Raw genomic sequence first — 18,860 nt, 5'->3', positions numbered from 1 at the left:
CTCTAGTGTGGTAGAGAAATAGTTATTAGTAGGTTTGCTTATACAGGGATGATCTGTTAGCTTTAAGCTTAGCACTGTGCTCCACATATATGTGTTTGGATCAGAAGTAATCTATGTAATTAGAAAAGAGGGAGACAGTTCTAAGATCAGGGCTCAGTGTTGGTACCACTTCTGTTTAACATCTTTATCGATGATCTTGATGAAGACACAGAGTGTGTCATCAGCATGTTTGCAGATGACACCAAGTTAGGTGGGAGTGTTGATCCTCATGAGGGCAGGGAGCCTCTTCAGAAGGACTTGGATAGATTGGATCGATGGGCCAGCGTTAGTGGGATGAGCTTCAACAAGGCCAAAGGCCAGGTCCTGCACTTGGGTCACAACAACTCCAAGCAACACTACAGGCTTGGGAAGTGTGGCTGGAGAGCTGACTGGCAGAAAGGGACCTGGGGGTTCTAATTGATGTGCAACTGAATATGAGCAAGTAGTGTGCCCAGATGGCCAAGAAAGCCAATGGCATCCTGGATTGTATCAGAAATGCTGTGTCTGGCAGGAGCAGGGAGGTGATTGTCCCCTTGTACTCAGCTCTGGTGAGGCCACACCTTGAGTGTGTCTAGTTTTGGGCATCCCAGTACAGGAGAGATGTGAAGGTGCTGGAGCCAGTGCAGAGAAGGGCAACAAAGCTGATGAAGGGCCTGGAGAGTAAATCTTATAAAGAGTGACTGAGGGAGCTGGGGCTGTTTAGTTTGAAAAAGAGGAGCCTGAGGGGAGACCTCATTGCTCTCTACAACTACCTGAAAGAATGTTGTAGAGAGGCTGGTGCTGGTCTCTTCTCAAAGGTAATTAGTGATAGAACAAGAGGGAATGGCCTCAAGCTGACTGGGTAGGTTTAGACTGGACATTAGGAAAAAAGTTTTTCACAGGAGGAGTGGTCAGGTGTTGGAATATGCTGCCCAGGGAGGTGGTTGAGTCACCAACCTTGGATGTGTTTCAAGGCTGTTTGGATGTGTGCTTGGGGATATGGTTTAGGGGTGAACTTTATAGAGTAGGGTTATTGATTGAACTTTGTGATCCTGAAGGTTTTTTCCAACCTGAATGTTTCTGTGATTCATAAATAGAATTTACTTTATTTTTGGTGTAGTTAGCTTAACATAGTGGTTTTCTTATTTCACTTGGTGCATGTATTTCTTAGTCAAAGATTTGTTACTGACTGGGTAGTGGTAAAAAATGCTTTACAGTTTATACTTCCTAGGACCATAGAAGAAGAATGACAATTTTCATGGCATTTAGTGCTTTTTAAGGAATATTCCCTTCATTTAGCTTTCAGTTTTCTGCATCATTGCACATTCAAGGAATGTAATTATACCACAGCAGCTGCACATTATGTCATGTATTTTTTCCTTCTCTAAGTTTCCATGTTTTAAGTTTTTACCTTTTAACTTTATTTTTATTTTATCTTTAATTTGGAAAAGAGCTGGTGAAGATAATCACACACACAATAAAACATATTATGTTGTCTATATTTTATTTGAGGTAGGAAATACTGGATGTTGGAATAGTTATCAAAACATTAAATGTGTTAGAAAAGTTTTGTCGCTTCAGCCTGTGGCCATCCTTAATCACTCACCACTGTTTCAAACGTTTTCATTTTTGTCACAGGGCAGAAGCTGCATCAGTTTCATTTCTCTCAGCTGAGACTGACAGTGGTATTATTTCTGTTATCTAGCTAGTAGGGATGGAGCAATGCAAGTGGTTAAGTATGCACTAATGGTTTTGGGGATTTTCATTTCAGCAATTAGAGTTTTGGTTTGTGATTAAAAGAGAAGGGCAGCCTGGCAATTCTGACTTTCAAACATTTTAGAATGTGAGTAGTAGGCTCCTTCTATGAGAGGATGTCTGCTTTCACAGGGCTTTTAATCCATAAAGGATCATAGCCACATTATGTGGGAAGTATGACTGAAATGTTCTGTTTGGACAGTTTGAAATGGTAGCATACAGAAGAGAGATTTCTTTTTTGTTCCCCCCCAGCTTCCTGCATGAATCAAAATAGTTCTGTGAGATACTAAATATGACAAATATCGATGAGTAATTGACATGTTTATATAGCTTCTGCCACAGCTGATTTTAAATGGCTATAGACTTTGGGTTACTATAGTGTGTAGCATTAATCATGACAGTGGCTATATTATATAATATATGCAAGGTCCTTCAGCTTTTTCTGTTTGCTGCTATCAAAGAGTCTTTTATGTTGCCTTATGGAGAAAAATTTTCACTTGTGTGAAGCTACCAAGTAGATATAAGAATGTGCATGATGATTATATCTGGATTTAAATTTAGCTTTAATTCTGATAAAAATAGATTGCCAATCATAGTTTAGATTCTAATTAAAATAGATTGCTAGTCTTTGTGACATTTAAGAAAGGTTTAAAACTGGAAATTAAGCATAAGTGATCTCAGTGTCTGCACCTGCTTTAATGCCATCCTGCCTGTCTGTAAGGGCTGGAGGTGGGGGATTGCAGCAGCTATAGCAGGTGCTGCTTTTAGTTGGTGCTCTGCAGTACGTAGCTTAACAAGTTGTTGCTGATCTGTGGTGGATGTTGTCCAGGGTGTTTCAGGAGTGTCTTAGTGACTACACACACTGTGTGATTTGGTGCAGGTCAAGAGTTCTACTACATTCTTCCAGATTGCCTGAAAGAATGGTTTTGTATCTCTGCTTTAAGTTAAAGCAAAAGATCCGCTTCCCCAAAACCAGCCAACTAAATGAAAACTTAACCCACCCCAAACCCACAAACCAAGCCAAGAAAACCAACCCACAAACAAAACCAACAAAAAACCCCAGATATACATTGCTGGTGTGTGGCTGTATATTGGTATTTTGAAACCAAAAGGCAATCCCAGTGCTAGCAAGCACTGTTCACTTAATCATGTTCCCTTTTTAATAAATATCCTAAAATATATTTATAAAACTATATTTTGTCCTGCCTGCTAGATGGAGTTTAGATTGTTTACATATGCTGTTGAAGCAAAACTTTTTATTCTATTTCTTTGTTGGCAGTGAGACACTGAACAGCTATGAAAATGTCATGCTGTTTCTTTCAGGAGCTGGTGATGACACAAGAGCCTGGGGCCCACCTTTTGTTGGAACAGAAAGTATTTATTTTCTCAGTGTTAATAGAAACAAAAAGGTAAATGATGTCTGGTATTGAACATTAACCTATGTTTTCTGTTATTACAACTGAAGGCATGATAGTTCTTTGTTGGGCTCTTAGCATGTCTGATGGAACAATAGCTGTGTTGGCCTTAAGTTACGATGAACGAATTTCTAGAGAAAAACACGGTCTTTTGAAGGTAGAAAACCCTGCAAACCTCTGATATGGTGCTTTGGTCAGCTGAGACAAATTCAGAAAAGCAGGAGTGGTCCTGCCAGTCTTCAGCTGCTAGTGTAAATTGACTGAAAAGTAAGGATTATATTATGTGAAGGATCATTTTTTTCAGGTGCATCAGCTCAGCTGGCCTGCATCAGCTAGCAGTTGAAGCTGGGGGAGAGCAGCCATCACACCACAGTTAGGGTGGCTGAAGGTAGCTTGTGCAGCTTCAGGATTAAGATGAAATTTTGTGAGATTCCTGAGCTGTTTAATGGCTTGTTGACATTGTAACAAATGTTTCTGGTCCCAAGGCGTACTTGCAGTGGTAGGTGCCTTGTAAACATACAGTGAGCAGATTTCAGTGCGGTTCTGTCAGACTTGTTTTGGCTCTTGTCTGATGCAATGGTGAGACAGTTCAGCTTGCATTACCAACAGATTTTTTTTTTTGCAAGGGGATGTGGGGGTTGCATCCAAAATGTACTTACTTTATTTAGCTCTAGTGTGGAACTTGGCTGTTGGTTATGATAATCACCAGAAGGACTTTCACACAAGTTACTGTGGTGGTGTTTTTGTGTTGTTTCTCTTTTTTTAATCCCCAGAGTATAGCTATCAACATGAAGGACTCAAGAGGAGCAAAACTAATCAGAGAGGTAGGTTTTGATAGCATGCAGACTTTGCCTATTTTATATTGTTTTCCTGCTGGGTATTAAAGAATAAACTCCTCATTTTAAGTATTAATTTGATATCTGATAATTACATATGCATGTGTGTAATAAAATTTCTCAATTGCAGTACATAGCCTCTGTACCCTGTGGTTTTGGACTTAATATTCAGTGTAATTTCTAATGATTTTTAGATACAAAATTTACTTTAAAATGTCATCAGAAGCTTCAGATGAAATATTGTAAGGGAAAGGTCTAACAGTGAGCAGTTTACAGAGATGAGCTACTGAGCCTGGCAAGTACTGTCCTGTAGGTCAAACTTAATATTAGGTCCTTTTTTCAGTATTAGAGTTCAGAATGCAAGGGTGTCTTCATGGTAATCTTTTTTTTCCCAATTTTGAAATTAATAAAAGCAACACAGCTTCTTTCATGCCTTTCCTATTTCTTGAGAAACATAAGACCAGCAAATGCTGTATATTTAGTGCCACTGTACTAGCACATCTAAAGGTGAGGTGGCTTCTGCTACTGTTTCAGTATTATTTCCAGTAACTTTTTCACTGACTGTCCTGCAATAAGTGGAATTTGTCTGGTACTATTTTGGGAATATTGCATGAAAAGGAAGTAGATGAAGTTGTCTCATTTGCTTTCTTTTTTTGTTTTCTTCCCCATCAGTTATATAAGAGACTCTTCATGTGGAAGTCTTTGTAGTTTATAAGCTGAGGATTCTGCAGGGCCTTTTCTCTTTGCAGAACAGAACTATTTATTGCTGATTTATTATGAACCTGTATGTTTATCTTCTCAGGGTTTTGAAAGCAGACACTGTCATCACCATAGAATGGCTTAGGTTGGAAGGAACCTTAGAGATCATCTACTACAACCTTTGTGCCATGGGCAGGGATGCTCTCAACTAGACTTGGTTGCTCAAGACCTCATATAACCTAGCCATGAACACCTCCACAGCCTCTTTGGGCAACCTGTTGCAGAGTCTCACCACCCTTGTACTAAAGAACTTCTTCCCAAGGTTTAGTCTAAACCTGCTCTTGCTTAGCTTAAAACTATCAATAAAACAGTCCTTTTCCAGCCTTCTTGCATGCTCCCTTCAGGTACTGGAAGGCAGCTATAAGGTCTCCCAGAGAGTCTTCTCTTCTTCAGCCTGAACAACCCCAACTCCCTCAGCCTTATAGCAGAGGTGCTTCAGCTCTTGGGTCATCTTTGTGGCCCTCTTCTGGACTTGCTCCAACAGTTTTGTGTTCTTCTTATGATGGGGATACCAGAACTGGATGCAGCATTTGAGGTAGTGGCCTCCCAAAAAACCAAAGTGAAGGGAAAGAATCTCTTCTCTTGACCTGTTGGTAGCGTTTCTCTTGATGCAGCCTTGGAAATGGTTTGCTTTCTGGGGTGCATGAGCTCACTGTTGTCTCATGCTGACCTTCTGTCATTTGGAATCATTTTGCATGGTGTAACACAGATGTACTTTTGGATACATTAATCACATTCTAAATAAGGGCTCTAAAAATGGGTCTTTTCACATGAGAAGACTTAGCTTGTCATTTGACCTTTAAAAATGGCAAAAGAAAAACCGCTCTGTGCAGAATGTCCACTTGTGCGGTCTGGACCTTCTTGAAGAGTTAAAGGCAGCGGAGCCTATGAATCAGGATGAGCTAGAGAAAAGATGGGTTCAGCATAAGCTTTTTATGTGACTGCCAGTATTTGTAGTTAGGAATTTCCCCTTTTCTTATCATCACATTTGTGCAGGAAGATTGTTCCTTGATTCTGATAGCAAATGTGTAACTTTCTGCCTTTTTGTGGTCTGTGGATTTGAATGGCTGGTGACTTAAGAATATGCAGGGTAACCCTTAAGCCTGAGGCTCAGGTGCCTGGTTGAGTTCAAATTCCACATAATTTGTTAAACAAAGCGTCAACTTTCTTCTCCCTTATTTGCCATGCAAGAACAGCCTCCTTGCTGCCAGCTCGGTGCTGGGCTTTGCACCCTCTTCCTAGTGGTAATATAATTGTAAGGCCCTTGTAATAGAAAGCTATCATGATGCTGAAACTAGGATAGCTGGCTGTAGTGAACACACAGAGCTACAGACAAATGGTTCCTGCCAGCAGCATTATTAATTTTTCCCTTAGCTTGATGTCACTGAAATAGTCAAGCATGTATGAGAATTATTTCCTAAGATGTGATATATAGAATTACCAGTGGGAGAACTAACTTGAATATTTACTAGACTGGCTGTGGAAATGAGGTGATCTCCTGTGACAAAGTAATTTCTTATAGTTTCTATTTGTTATTAAAATTGCTTTCATAACCACTATACCTTTCTTTTCCTTAAATCCGTGGCACCCCTGTCTGTGTTATAGCAACATTGTGAACTGAAGTGAGGAGGCATTATTGAAATTTTACTCTACTTGTGGAGTTGTTCATCATTCTGCTTCATTTAGAGTGATAGTTTCAGGAAAATATTTGATGCAGAGGTCTTGACATTCCATTATTGCATCTCTAATGGAACCAGAATGTAATTTCTTCTGTTTGGAGTTTTGTCAAAAAGAATATGTAAAGGGAAGTTATCTGTAATAGGCTTTTGCCTCAGGACAGATGTGTATACAATCGAGTGGTGCTCAGCACTTTATCATTACTATGAAAAGTAGTGTTCATGTCTCTGTAGTAATTGATGGCAAGAAGAAATTCAAGTTTCTGACAGGTTGCACATGCATAAATATGATTTTTGTCATGACCCTAAGCCCTACAAAGAAAAGTAATGAGGCTATAATTTTTTTGGAGAAAAGTAGTATGCTTAGAATAAATCTTGTTTCCCAGTGTCATAAATTCCATATAGGTAGAAGAGGGCAAATCTCAGTCCCAGAATCTAGAATCTTATTAAAAACACAGGAGGGGAGAGTCTTCAGGTATGTGACAAAAAGCACAGTTTTGAGAATTCTGTCAGTCGTACCAAGTGAGCTGAAGAAAGCTGGTCATGGGGAGTTCTGCCTGCTTTTCTTCCTTTGGCACAGTGCTCCAAAATGCTTGTCCAAGGGTCTGCTCTTTCATAATAGCACAATTACAGGATTCCCACAGAACCTCCCTCCCCCACAACAAAGGAAATAAAAAAGGCTAAAACTCTCCTAAGGCATATGTCATTCTTTTAACATGTAGTTCTCTTGCTTCAGTTCTTAATTAGTATTAGTCTTATTGAAACTGGTGTATCTATATCTATGACTTCTACAGGAACAAAACAAACAAACAAAAAGATGTGATTTAAAGCCCATCAAGATTATATGTTAATCTTTTAACCTCAACAGATTTTTTTGGGCTAGGCCATTCACTTACAGAATCACAGAACATTAGGGGTTGGAAGGGACCTTGACAGATCATCTAGTCCCACCCCCCTGCCAGGGCAGGATCACCTAGAATAGGTCACACAGGAACATGTCCAAGAGGGTTTTGAATGTCTCCAGAGGAGGAGGCTCTGCAACCTTTCTGGGCAGCCTGTTCCAGTGTTTTATCACCTTCACAGTGAAAAAGTTTTTCCTTCTGTTTCCATGGAACCTTCTATTCTCCGGCTTGCACCCGGTTTAGATGTAGTGGAGAAAGTCACATTGCAGAGCATGACAGCTCAGTTCTAACTCAGAGGACTTTTATTGGGTTAAATTGAATGTCTGAAACTTTTGGATTCTTTATTCTGCTTCTGCATACAGGAAGTGGGGTACATGTCCTCTGTTATGGTAATTGTTTGTCAATTTTGAATAATTGATTGCAATTTATAAAATTATTTCTAAGGTAGAGAAAGTGTGAAGGCTAAAGATGCATTCTTTCTCCACCCTTTTTCTCAAGCTAAGTGCAGATACCGTGAAACTGTGATATAAAGGTGATGATTGTTCTGTACACTATTGTCAGGGCTTGGGAAATTGATGTGATACTGATCATATGATTATTTCATAGTTTTGTCTAGTTGCTTCAGGATTTTGACAATCTCCTTCCTAGACAGGCAGCACCTCTAGTATGTATTTGCAGAGATGCACAGTCTAACATGCCAAAAATATGTCTCTAGGTTTGTAAGTTTTGTTTTGTCAGAAAGGCTGGAGCCATTTTAATTAATGTGATTTTAAAATTAAGTTCTATGAGGAATTGATTGGACTTTTGGAAACTCATTAACAAATCTTGCTTATCCTTTTCTTTTCTGAAGCTTGCAGCAGTGTCTGATGTTTTTGTGGAAAACTATGTCCCTGGAAAACTGTCTGAACTGGGTCTAGGTTATGAAGACATTAAAAAGGTTGCTCCTCACATAGTGTACTGCTCAATAACAGGTATTTTGATTTCAATTACTTGTGTTCCTTTTTTCCTTTATTCCAGTCAACTTGTTAGAGAAATCATGTGGTTATATAAAAATATATTATTTTGATGTCAGTTAAGCAAAATTGGAAGACTAAATGAGTTTGTTCAGTTCAGAAGCAAATACAGAAAAATTGGGAGGCAGCAACCACATCAACAGCTTAGAAGTTGTTCAACAGCAATGTTACCATTTCAGCCTGGCATGTTCCTGTTGACTTCAAAGGAGCCAGGATTGGCTGGACTACTTAGTTTTTTGTGTTGAACTAGCCCAAACCTCAGGTTTATTTTTTTTTTTCCCCAATAGTTTTACTGTTACCAGTTTCCATACTGCAACATTTGAATCTGGTAATCTTCATGTTCTTTACTGCCATGAAGCCTCTCTCTTCAGAATTGTGCAGTTACACCTTCATGAAAGTTTTATGTTAATTTGCTACAGTCTATTGCCTGGTCACTGAAATGGTGGGAGAGTTGTAGGTACTTTATAAATGCTGGGAAGAATGAAAAGAAAGTAGACATGAATATCAGCGTGAGCAACCTAGTCTAGTGGAAGGTGTCCCTGCTGATGCCAGAGAGGATTGGAACTAGATGGTCTTTAAGATCCCTTCCAACCCAAACCATTCTATGGATTTGTGAATTGGGAACTGCATATATGTGACAATAACTTCCAGGTCTGAAAAACTGCTTTAAAAAAACCACAGTAACCTACCAACCAAAAGAAAAAAACAGCCCTAACAAACCCATGACAAAAAACCACCCCAAAAAAATCTTGATCAAGCACTAAAATTTAAGGGTCTGCATATAAAGACTACTGCTAAAATACAATGATATTAAACCATTGAAGTCACAGATATTTTTAGATTGTTTTAAAATCTTAGTTGCAAACTTCCTATACCTCTAAATTTCTGAAGAATAAATGGCTTTGTCTTTTTAGTCACTGGGTATTGATGCTGTTCAATAGAAACCAAATAGCTCTTTAGTCTGTTACGACACATTTATCATGTCTGTGCGGCGAACGTCTGAAGAAATCAACAGCAGAAAGGCAATTTATATTCAGGGCTTGCAGAGCATCTCATTATTTCAGTCTCTTTCATTTTAGGTCAGTCAGTGGCTGTTTACCACAGTGCTTTCCACATTTGTTTGTGCATGTAACCTCACAACTGGAATTGGTCATGTGGTTATTTTTTTGATAGTTTGTTTTGTTGTTGTTTAGTTGATGTCTTCATAATTAATGGAAAATAATACAAATGGTATCTTTTTCTGTTTTAGTGCTAGCAGCAATCAAGCAGGATACTTTGTTACTATGCTTGGGTTTTGTGTTATCCTCATGCACAATAGGTGCGAGCAGTAATTATAAACGAAAACTGGGCTAGAACATGCTTATTTGGTCTGTGAGGACAGTTAGAGCAAACTGCTCAGATGTGTGATACAATGGGGCATGCACTTCATGGACTGAATCTTTGCCTTGAAGCAGCAACAAATATTTCCTTGGAGAGTGTGCATTTCTCAGCTCCCATTATACCTTAAAGCTGGACTTTGGGATTTTCTAGTGGAAATAAAAAGTACCAGCAATAGTAAAAAAAAGCATAGTCATTACAAAAAGGTCTCCCTGTCTTTTAAGTCTTCACTGCAAAGAACAGAAATGCTTGAAGTTTTTTAAGGAAACAGCTATAAGTTGCTTTTTCTAATGTAGCAGAACAAATGTGCCCCTCTCTCTGGTTTTGTGCTGAAGAACAGCAGAAACATTCTGTAAGAAATTCCATAAACCTTGTTACACAGCTTAGAGATCAAGGTTAGATTCTGTTACATAAAATGCCTTTTTGCCAATGGAACATACACGGAGGTGACAGGTTCAGCTGAATAGGCACATGCAGCAGGGTGTCGTATCTGGAAGATGTGCTCCTTAGAAGTCAGAAGATGTACTGCTTCATAACTTAAACACAAATGAGCAACTTTTCTTAAGTACAGGAATAGTATCTGTAATGGAATTGCATCTCTACATTTTGGATAGTTAAGGATTGTAAAATGGAGTACAGTCTTAATTTTTCAGAAAGTTCAGGGTCATGTATGGGTGAAGAGTTTAGCTATAGGCAAGCCAGATGCTGTCTCAATTACAGCATTTTGGAAGGTGTGATTACCAAACCGAGTTTCTTATCTAAGCAGCTCTGATTGAACAGATCCATCCCTGCAGTGGCTGTTGAGAGGATTTCTGGAATATTCCCCAACATTCCTCCTGATTTTGAGTGTTCTTGAGCTTCGGATTGTTTGTTCTCACTCACAAGCTGGCTTTGCTGATAAGAGTAATCTTAGAACTAATTTAAATATAATATATTTTGACAGTTTTGTGGTTGAGGCTGGATAGAGTTTTTGAAAATTGGCTGGTAAATCATGTGCAGGTCACCAGGTTTGGTGCTGTTGGTGAAGTCTCGGAGTGCTTCCCCCGAGACGGTAACAATTTATTTCTGAGCAGGAGGGGGCGCTGTTTAAAAGGACAACACTGCTTTCAAATCGAGGCACTTTGCCCTTTTCTTACGGCCTCCGCTCCGAAGGAAGTATGTTTAGAAACAATTTTGTAGTTGATTTTTGAATGATGAAGGCTGCTCTTCTTAGGTTCTCTGCTTCATCCCCTTGCTGATTTGACAGTGCAGGTTTTGCAGAAGATAGTTACTTTTTTTTCCCCCCCATTTGTCTCCTCCCTTTTTCTCCCTAATGCTTTGTGTCATATACAGGTTGCTCATGCCATTACAAAGTTATTATTTCACTAGTTTATTTTTTTTTGCCTTAAAATATGGATGTGATTTGTAGTTTTCTGACTTTCAAAGAAATTTTACTCCTGTAAAGACTTTTTAATGTACTTATGCATGAAAGAAGTTGAATACATAATGATAATCCTGGGAAATCTAAAAAATATTCTTGGTTCACCCAAAAGAAACTCTGAAGAGCAGGCTGTTAGGATTGGTATTTTTATTAACTTTGTTACTGTAACAGACTACATTTCTTGGGGATTTGCAGTCTCTATCCCAAAGAGCTTTAGTTGGAAATTAAAAATTGATTGTACTAAACTGCTGATTTGATTGTTGGCAAACAGTATTGTTGTGAAAAGGCAAAAAATAAGTAAAACTTCTTCCACTCTTTACATAAAGTGTTGTGCGTTGCCTGAGTTTTATATGGCTCTGAATCTGGAATTGATCACAGAATCACAGAAACATTCAGGTTGGAAAAGACCTTCAGGATCACAAAGTCCAATCAATAACCCTACTCTACAAGGTTCATCCCTAAACCATATCCCCAAGCACCACATCTGAGCAACCTTGAAAGACATCCAAGGTTGGTGACTCAACCACCTCCCTAGGCAGCACATTCCAATGCCTGACCACTCTTTCCATGAATTTTTTTTCCCTAATGTCCAGTCTAAACCTACCCAGTCAGCTTGAGGCCATTCCCTCTTGTTCTATCACTAATTACCTTTGAGAAGAGACCAGCACCAGCCTCTCTACAACATTCTTTCAGGTAGTTATAGAGAGCAATGAGGTCTCCCCTCAGGCTCCTCTTTTTCAAACTAAACAGCCCCAGCTCCCTCAGTCACTCTTTATAAGATTTACTCTCCAGGCCCTTCACCAGCTTCGTTGCCCTCCTTTGCATTTTTCATCTACTGAGGTGCCCACAACTGGACACAATACTTCAGGTGTGGCTTCTCCAGAGCTGAGTACATGTATATATAGCTTTTATTTAATGTACATAAAGTCCTTAAGTTCCATAAATGAACACTTCTCTTGAAAAATAAGTAAATCTTCTGTCTCTTGAGTGATTTCATGAATCTTAGAAGGAAAATAATTCTCCATTCCACCCATTTACAAAAATAAACCACATTTAGTATTTCTTTGTTTTGTAGTGATAACATATAGCAGCCTCTGATGAGAAGCTGGGGTGTTAGAAGTTTGATTCATATCCTGCTTTGTCAAGAAAAGCCAACTGCAGTGTGTTTTGCTGGGTAAATGCTAGCCAAAGTGTTCTTCACATCCTCTAATTTGTGAACTTACTGTGGTGAGATGTGGAATTGCCTTGGATTGGGTACAGATTTGTGGACTCCCTTTTACCAAATGATTCTGGTCTGTAAAATTATAGATGTCACAGAGTGTCTGTGTGTTTGTGCCCACTACTTCCTCTTGTGATTGATGTTCTTGTGGTTTCTAAATGGCTATAGTCTGGATACAACAACCTGGTACAAATTGATTGCTTGACAACACTATATACATATTTCTTAATGCTATAAATTATTTATTGATAGCAGTAGGAAACTGAGTTATATTCCAAAGCTGGCTCAAGCAATGGTTGCAGTTAACACTAAATCAACTATGGAAGTGGTCTTGATCATTAGTCTGTTCAAAAATTATTAAAATTTGTAAGCTAAAATTACTAAAACCAGGACTTTTTTTAATTACAAAAAGGCAGAATGACCCGAAAAAATTGGGGGAAAAAAAAAATTGAGGTAAAAAAAGGTGACACAGCAAAATGTGTGGGCTGGTTAAGCCAAATAGCCAGTACAAGCAGGATGATGGGCAGAATGGAATGGAAATTAAGGGATTTAACTAAGAATTTTAAGAGTTGAAAGAGTCTTTCAGATAACATTAAAAGCAGGAACAAATTAGTGAAGGAAGTAATTAAGGGAGATGGAAAGTGCAAAAAAGAGGATTGATGTCTTGGTATCAGTCTTCTGGAAAAGATGCTCATAGAGACATTTTCAATGGATGTATTTTTTTCTAATAATAGAAGATGCTGCATTGTCAGAGACTGATATGTCAAAAGAGGCATTGTCAGAACAAACTGGGTGTCATGCTTCCAGTAGTTCTTAATCTATCTTAAGAACAATGATGCAAGTCTGGATAACTGTGAACATTATACCTCTCTTAAACACAAAAATCACAGGACTGCAAGTCTCAAGGAATAAACTTAAGTGCTGACAGTGACAAAATTAAGCATTTGTAGGGGGAAAACTGTGGAGCTTCTACTTGAGCTTGATTTGATATAGAGTCTTCCAGCCTTACAAAAGAAAATCAAGCCTCTCCCCATAATTGTTAATATAAGAGCAGCAGGCAAAGTAACATGATACAGATATACTATTAGTCATTTTTGTTCTTAGTAGTAGTAAATAAGGGCATCTTGTGAAGCTGGAAGGGTTACTACTTAAAGTTGGTAGTGCACTGCAGAGAAAGCTTTGCCTTTTAATGTTCTGCAGAGTCTGCTGCCATATCTTAAGAGCAAAATGCTAGAAGAGTTGAAGGCATAGACAATTCTGTGATCAGGAGAGTAAGCACCATTATGAAGATATTCACTCGGGGAGTTTGAAACAAATACCTTCAAATACCAAACTAAGTGATGCCAGTTGTTTGCTGTGTACCTTGGGATCAAGATGTGAAAGGAACTTCATAATCAAATTTAGTGATGGCCTGACTTTGCAGTTTTTAGATGCAGAGAGAGATTCATTGAATACTTCAATGCTTTTTTGACTTGCACTGTTGTGGTGCTTTGTAATTCTCGGTGGGAACTACATGTTTACACCGATTGGTAACTGGTTCCTTTTGCAGGACAGAACTGACTTTATGGCGTGCAGCAGGAGCTTTAAGAGGTTCTTATGCTTTGCATGTGAAGTTACTTTAATATCTGAGGTGGCCATCAATGTGTAATAATGTACTGATGCTTGTATGATTATACTAATTCTAAATACAAACTTCTGTAAGAATTTGGAACAGTTTTAAATTATAATGCACAAAGATTAAATTTGGTAGGGCGTTAAAGAGGTCAAAGTTACGGCTGGAAGTTTGCTTGATGTAAATTGAAGCCAAGGAGCTGGTTCTCCCTAGGTTGTAGAACAGTTTCAAACTGTCATTCCTTGCTTTTTACATTCACCATGTGAGTAGAGCAGCTAAGGAATCTTATGTGACAATTCTAATCTCTATTTCTACTATACTGTGTTTGCAAGTAGAATTTCTACAAGTTAGTATTTAGACAAAAACTGTGTGGGAGAGGTAGAGTTTTGTATTCTTAAGTGAGTAAAAGAGACCTGGTTTCTTTCTAGACATCTAAACAGATTTGTGCCTTGCCCTGAAGAACTTCCACTTATATCATCTGGATATCTGAGTTGTGTCAATTTTTCTTTTTGGCTGAGCTATCACACCAGAAAAAACTAATTTAAAAAGGCAGAAAATTTGCTTGTATGAGGAAATGCAGATGTTCAAATTCTCTTTCAATGATGTAAAAAAGAAGTACTTCTTTCATTATAATGTAGAAAAATGTGCCTTGTTTTTGTAAACGAAGAAACAATTTTTGTTTCTAGGAATATAGCAAATCAATCACCACAGCAGCACAAGAATGCTTTTGTGGTGCTCTTTTGTGGTACATATTGTTCTCTCAGGAAATTTACCAGCAGAATTATCTTCATGTAACTTTTTTCCTGTACAAAAATGAATTGTTGAGGCCAGCCAGAATACATTTGCATCACTTGGTATTGGTGTGTAGGAAAACAACCAGAGCTATCTCTATAAACCAGCATGGTGAATTTGCCCTAGGGTATTACAGTTATATTGCTTTTGTGGGCTAATTGGTTGAGTCATTTATCGTGGTGTAGCAGTATGTGCTGTTGATGTTCTTTAGGACCAAAAGGTGACCTTTGTAAATGCAAAGTTTCAGGGAGGAGACTCTGAAAGGAGACACACATTGATTTAAAGGGAGAGGGTACTATAGCTGAGGCTTCTGAAAATCACCCTTATGTATTTAGGGTCTATCGTATTTTAAGTATTTGCTTCATTTTGGCAATAAATGTTAAGACAGAGAGAAGCAGAGGCACAATCTTGTAGAAAGTCACCTGTAAAGTCCCCAAATCTCCTTTTGTTTGGCATGAGACTCATTCCAGAACAAAGTCTACTGGCTTTAGGATTGGTACTTTGTGGCAAGTATTTCTTCCCAGATTAAAATATATGAAGCATAAACTTCAATTCTAACTACATTAAATTTAATTTTTCTAATGCCATTTATATCTAAAATAAAGCAAATTATGTTACAAACATCCAGCATTCATCTGCTTTATTCAGAAATAGATGATGAGACCAGAGGGAATTTTTAACTACTTTTCCCAACCTGTGGTGCCCATTTCTATCCTACTGAAGCACAGCTATACAAGCAGGGGGCTCTTTCTGATGCTGTACGAGGAAACTGATTCTTCATTTCTGCTGCTTAGCATCTCCTAAATCTTTCCTGCTCCTCAGGTGTTTACCACTTTTGCTTTTCTGGACACAAAAGAAAAACTTTATATGAGTGTGTTAGACCCAGTATTTTTTTTCCCCATGATGTATTTGGTGTTTTTTTCTTAATGTGGACTTAAGTTATTTTGTGATATGTTTTATTCATGCTGAAAAATAGCTAAAATAATCCTGATTATTCTGAGGGAGACTGGGAAAAGATGACTTCGCTGTTAATCAGACTTGCAAAGAGCTTACACATAATTGTATTACTTTGACTTCTACTTTATTGTTTACATCTTCATATTCCTTTTTAAGGGTCATATGCTTTAGAAACCTGATGGATAGGATGTAAATTTTTGGGATCGCTTGTTAAAACGTTGTAATGGTGTTTGAAGTCCTTGTAGATCTGGTTTGTTTATTTTTTCTTGTTTATGTTGAAAACATAAGCATAGTCAGATGCAAAGCCTATTCTCATCGTCAACTGTGACCATTTTAGAATGGAGCAGTTCATTGCATGCTGAAGTGACATGGTTGGTGAAGAACCCGGTTTTTGTCATAGGCTGTTTGTAATTACTTTTGCTTTCTCTGGGAGAATGCAAATAATAATATGTAGACATTAACACCTCATGAATATATTTAACGTTCCATTTCTTCATCATGACTATAGGTAAGAGTAGCAACAAACAATCATTGAAGCTTAAAGAACATTTTAAAAGAGAGAAATAAATCTGTTTGTTCTTGTTAAGTTGAAAGTGTCTGCTTAGTCTGAGCAGCTGAAGAGTGCAAGGTTTTTGTGTGTCTTACTCCTTAACAGCTGATTTGGGAAGTGTCATATAACTTTACCTCTTAGTTCTATCATACTCTAAAGATTAACTGGGGGGGTTAAAACTTAGCCAACCAAAAGCCTTAAAACCATATCTGCTTGTTCAAGAAGACTGTCGGCTGCAAACTGTTGGAAGCTATGATAGTACTCAATATAAGTATTAGATAGGCTTATCCTGCTTGTACTGGCATTTGTTCTTCTCTGTTCCTGGACACAGAAGATGCAGCTAGCTGGGCCTTAAGTCTGATCTAGTGCATTTGTTTCTATATTCACTTTACTCTGTGCTTTCCAGACACCAGCCAAACTTTGACACCCATAGGCACAGCACAAGGACAGATTTGCTGTGCTCTCAGACCCACTAGAGTGTTATTAATAGAACTGTTGTCCAAATATCAATTGCAGGACTAAATTCCCTTAAATACACCTTCACAACTCATTTGGAGAATGCTGGCTTCCAAAGGTCACAGGGTAAACTCTGGAATGGCAAGGTTTGACAGGGATGATTTGCAGAGCAATTCAACTTCTTAGCTCTTACTTGAATAAGAAGCAAAATGAACTTGACTTTTGGAGTCTTAAGTTCTTCTAGTGGTAATGGCAACAATGCTCTTTAACCTGTATTGTACACAGATATAAGTATCATAAAGGTGCATTTTTAGGGTGCCAGAGAACAAAACTAAACTTCAAAGGCATCATCTTGTACAGGACAAATGTAGCTGTGCTCTGTCAAGATGCATTACCGAAAGATTATTTTTCTACTTAAAACAGATTTGTGTTGCTCATCAGTGTTGCTGATCTGTTTCTCTGCTGCTCATAAAATTAACATACTGGAATCCCCAAAAGGCCTATTTGAAAGAGTAGGCCTCTGTAAAATTCAGCCGTTTGACAAACTTTTTGGACCTAAGCATGAGACTGTTCTCTATACAGCAGGCTTCTGTCAGCACAGCTGTCCAGGTAAGGAGTGTGAAGAGGTGTGAACACTGATGGGCTTAGCTGTTTTGGCAGAATCCATTATCAAATATTGCATTGACAAATCCATTATCAATTATTATATTGACAAAACTTTTATTTTGCTGGTAAAATTGGTCTGCTCAGAGATGTGTCTACAGAAATGGTTTTACATTCTAGTATGAAGTATAATTTAGTCCAGAAACCTGTATTTGTCTGAGATTTGTAGTGCTTTACCAGTACTGAGGGTCTTTGGCATCCATATATACCAAATTTCCCAAACCTATCAGTAATCCAAACTAATAGGAAAAGGGTGGAAGCTGAAAGGAGATGTGTTGAAACAAAGATTGCTGAGAAACAGATGGGAGCTGACAGGACACCTTCCATGTTGGTGGGATTGATGTCCATGCGTGATTCAGATTTGCTGTATACCTCCAGGAAGGTGGGCAGCCCACTAAATCTTTGAGTTTGTGCTGCTTCTGTCATCAGTCCAACAGCAGCAGCTAGGATGCTAGCCTTTTTCACTGGCACTAAGCATCCTAGCAGGAGGGCTTTGCTGGTTTTTTCCAGTATTACTTCTTCAGTCACGAATTCCAAAATCCTGTGAGTTTAGGAATAAGAAACAGTTGAAAAAGAGTGTTGTTCTGAAACACTCTGCTCCCATTCGTTGTTCAATATGAAGCTTATACGAAGTTTAATGAACAAGTCATGATTGCTTTAAAAGCAAGTCATTCCTTGCTTTAAAATTAAGTACTGGCTTTCAGCTGTGTGTGGAAGTAATATTTTTCTTATGACTTCATGCTTGTCGCTTGTTCTTTCATCTAAATAGCAGTATTTTGTATAAAATCTAAAACTTAAGGCTTTTGGACTCTGTCCTAATGAAGAATACCATAGCAGACAGAGAGCCTGTGAGTTGTAATACTTGACACTGGGTTAGTTTACAGTGAATGAAACCAGATTGGGCACTGAAATTCTGGATATGAACAGCATAGCAACACAGTACAATTGTGAAGAACTTACTGATGGTTTAATGTTTATTTTTCAGTAGCTATTATACTTGGACTGATGCCTAGCTTACAGAAATAAGCTGTAAGATTTTAGGCAGCTTCAGAAGCCTTGCAGTAGGCTTCTTGTGAAGCAGTATTTGTTGTATTTGAGCTCTATTATTCTAAAGAAAAGACCCAAGAAAAGATCACCAAACATTTATTTGTTTTCACTAAAGATTGCTTTGCTGGCTTCCAAAGAAAATAGTTTTCAGGGAATCTCCTGTCTTAAAACTGCTTTACATTACTGCCTTAATCTTTGTGCCTTGCCTGATGGACTTACTTCACATGAAGATTGCAGGAATTATTATTTTTTTTCTTTTGTGCAAGTGTGTGTTTTATGGTTTAAAATGGTGAGGTTTTGAGATTTCACCAAAGAAATGAATATGACTTATAAAAATGGTGCAAAGACCCAGTGTCTTTGTTGTACCCATTGATGGCATTTTCTGTGGGTGTT

General features: G+C 38.2%; 1 protein-coding gene across 5 annotated transcripts in view; it reads left to right on the top strand.

Annotated features, from left to right (window-relative positions):
* Positions 1-18,860, top strand: part of SUGCT (succinyl-CoA:glutarate-CoA transferase) — a 484,791-nt gene that overhangs the window by 7,166 nt on the left and 458,765 nt on the right. For all 5 annotated transcript variants that reach the window (XM_054161377.1, XM_054161379.1, XM_054161378.1 and 2 more), the window contains exons 4-6: positions 3,097-3,182; positions 3,962-4,012; positions 8,212-8,332. In XM_054161377.1, the coding sequence (XP_054017352.1) occupies positions 3,097-3,182; positions 3,962-4,012; positions 8,212-8,332 (258 nt within the window). The remainder of the gene's footprint in view (positions 1-3,096; positions 3,183-3,961; positions 4,013-8,211; positions 8,333-18,860) is intronic.

This window comes from Dryobates pubescens, chromosome 4, assembly GCF_014839835.1.
Source record: "Dryobates pubescens isolate bDryPub1 chromosome 4, bDryPub1.pri, whole genome shotgun sequence".
Taxonomy (NCBI): domain Eukaryota; kingdom Metazoa; phylum Chordata; class Aves; order Piciformes; family Picidae; genus Dryobates; species Dryobates pubescens.
Note: the sequence above shows the minus strand (reverse complement) of the source record. Positions and strands in the feature narration are given on the sequence as shown.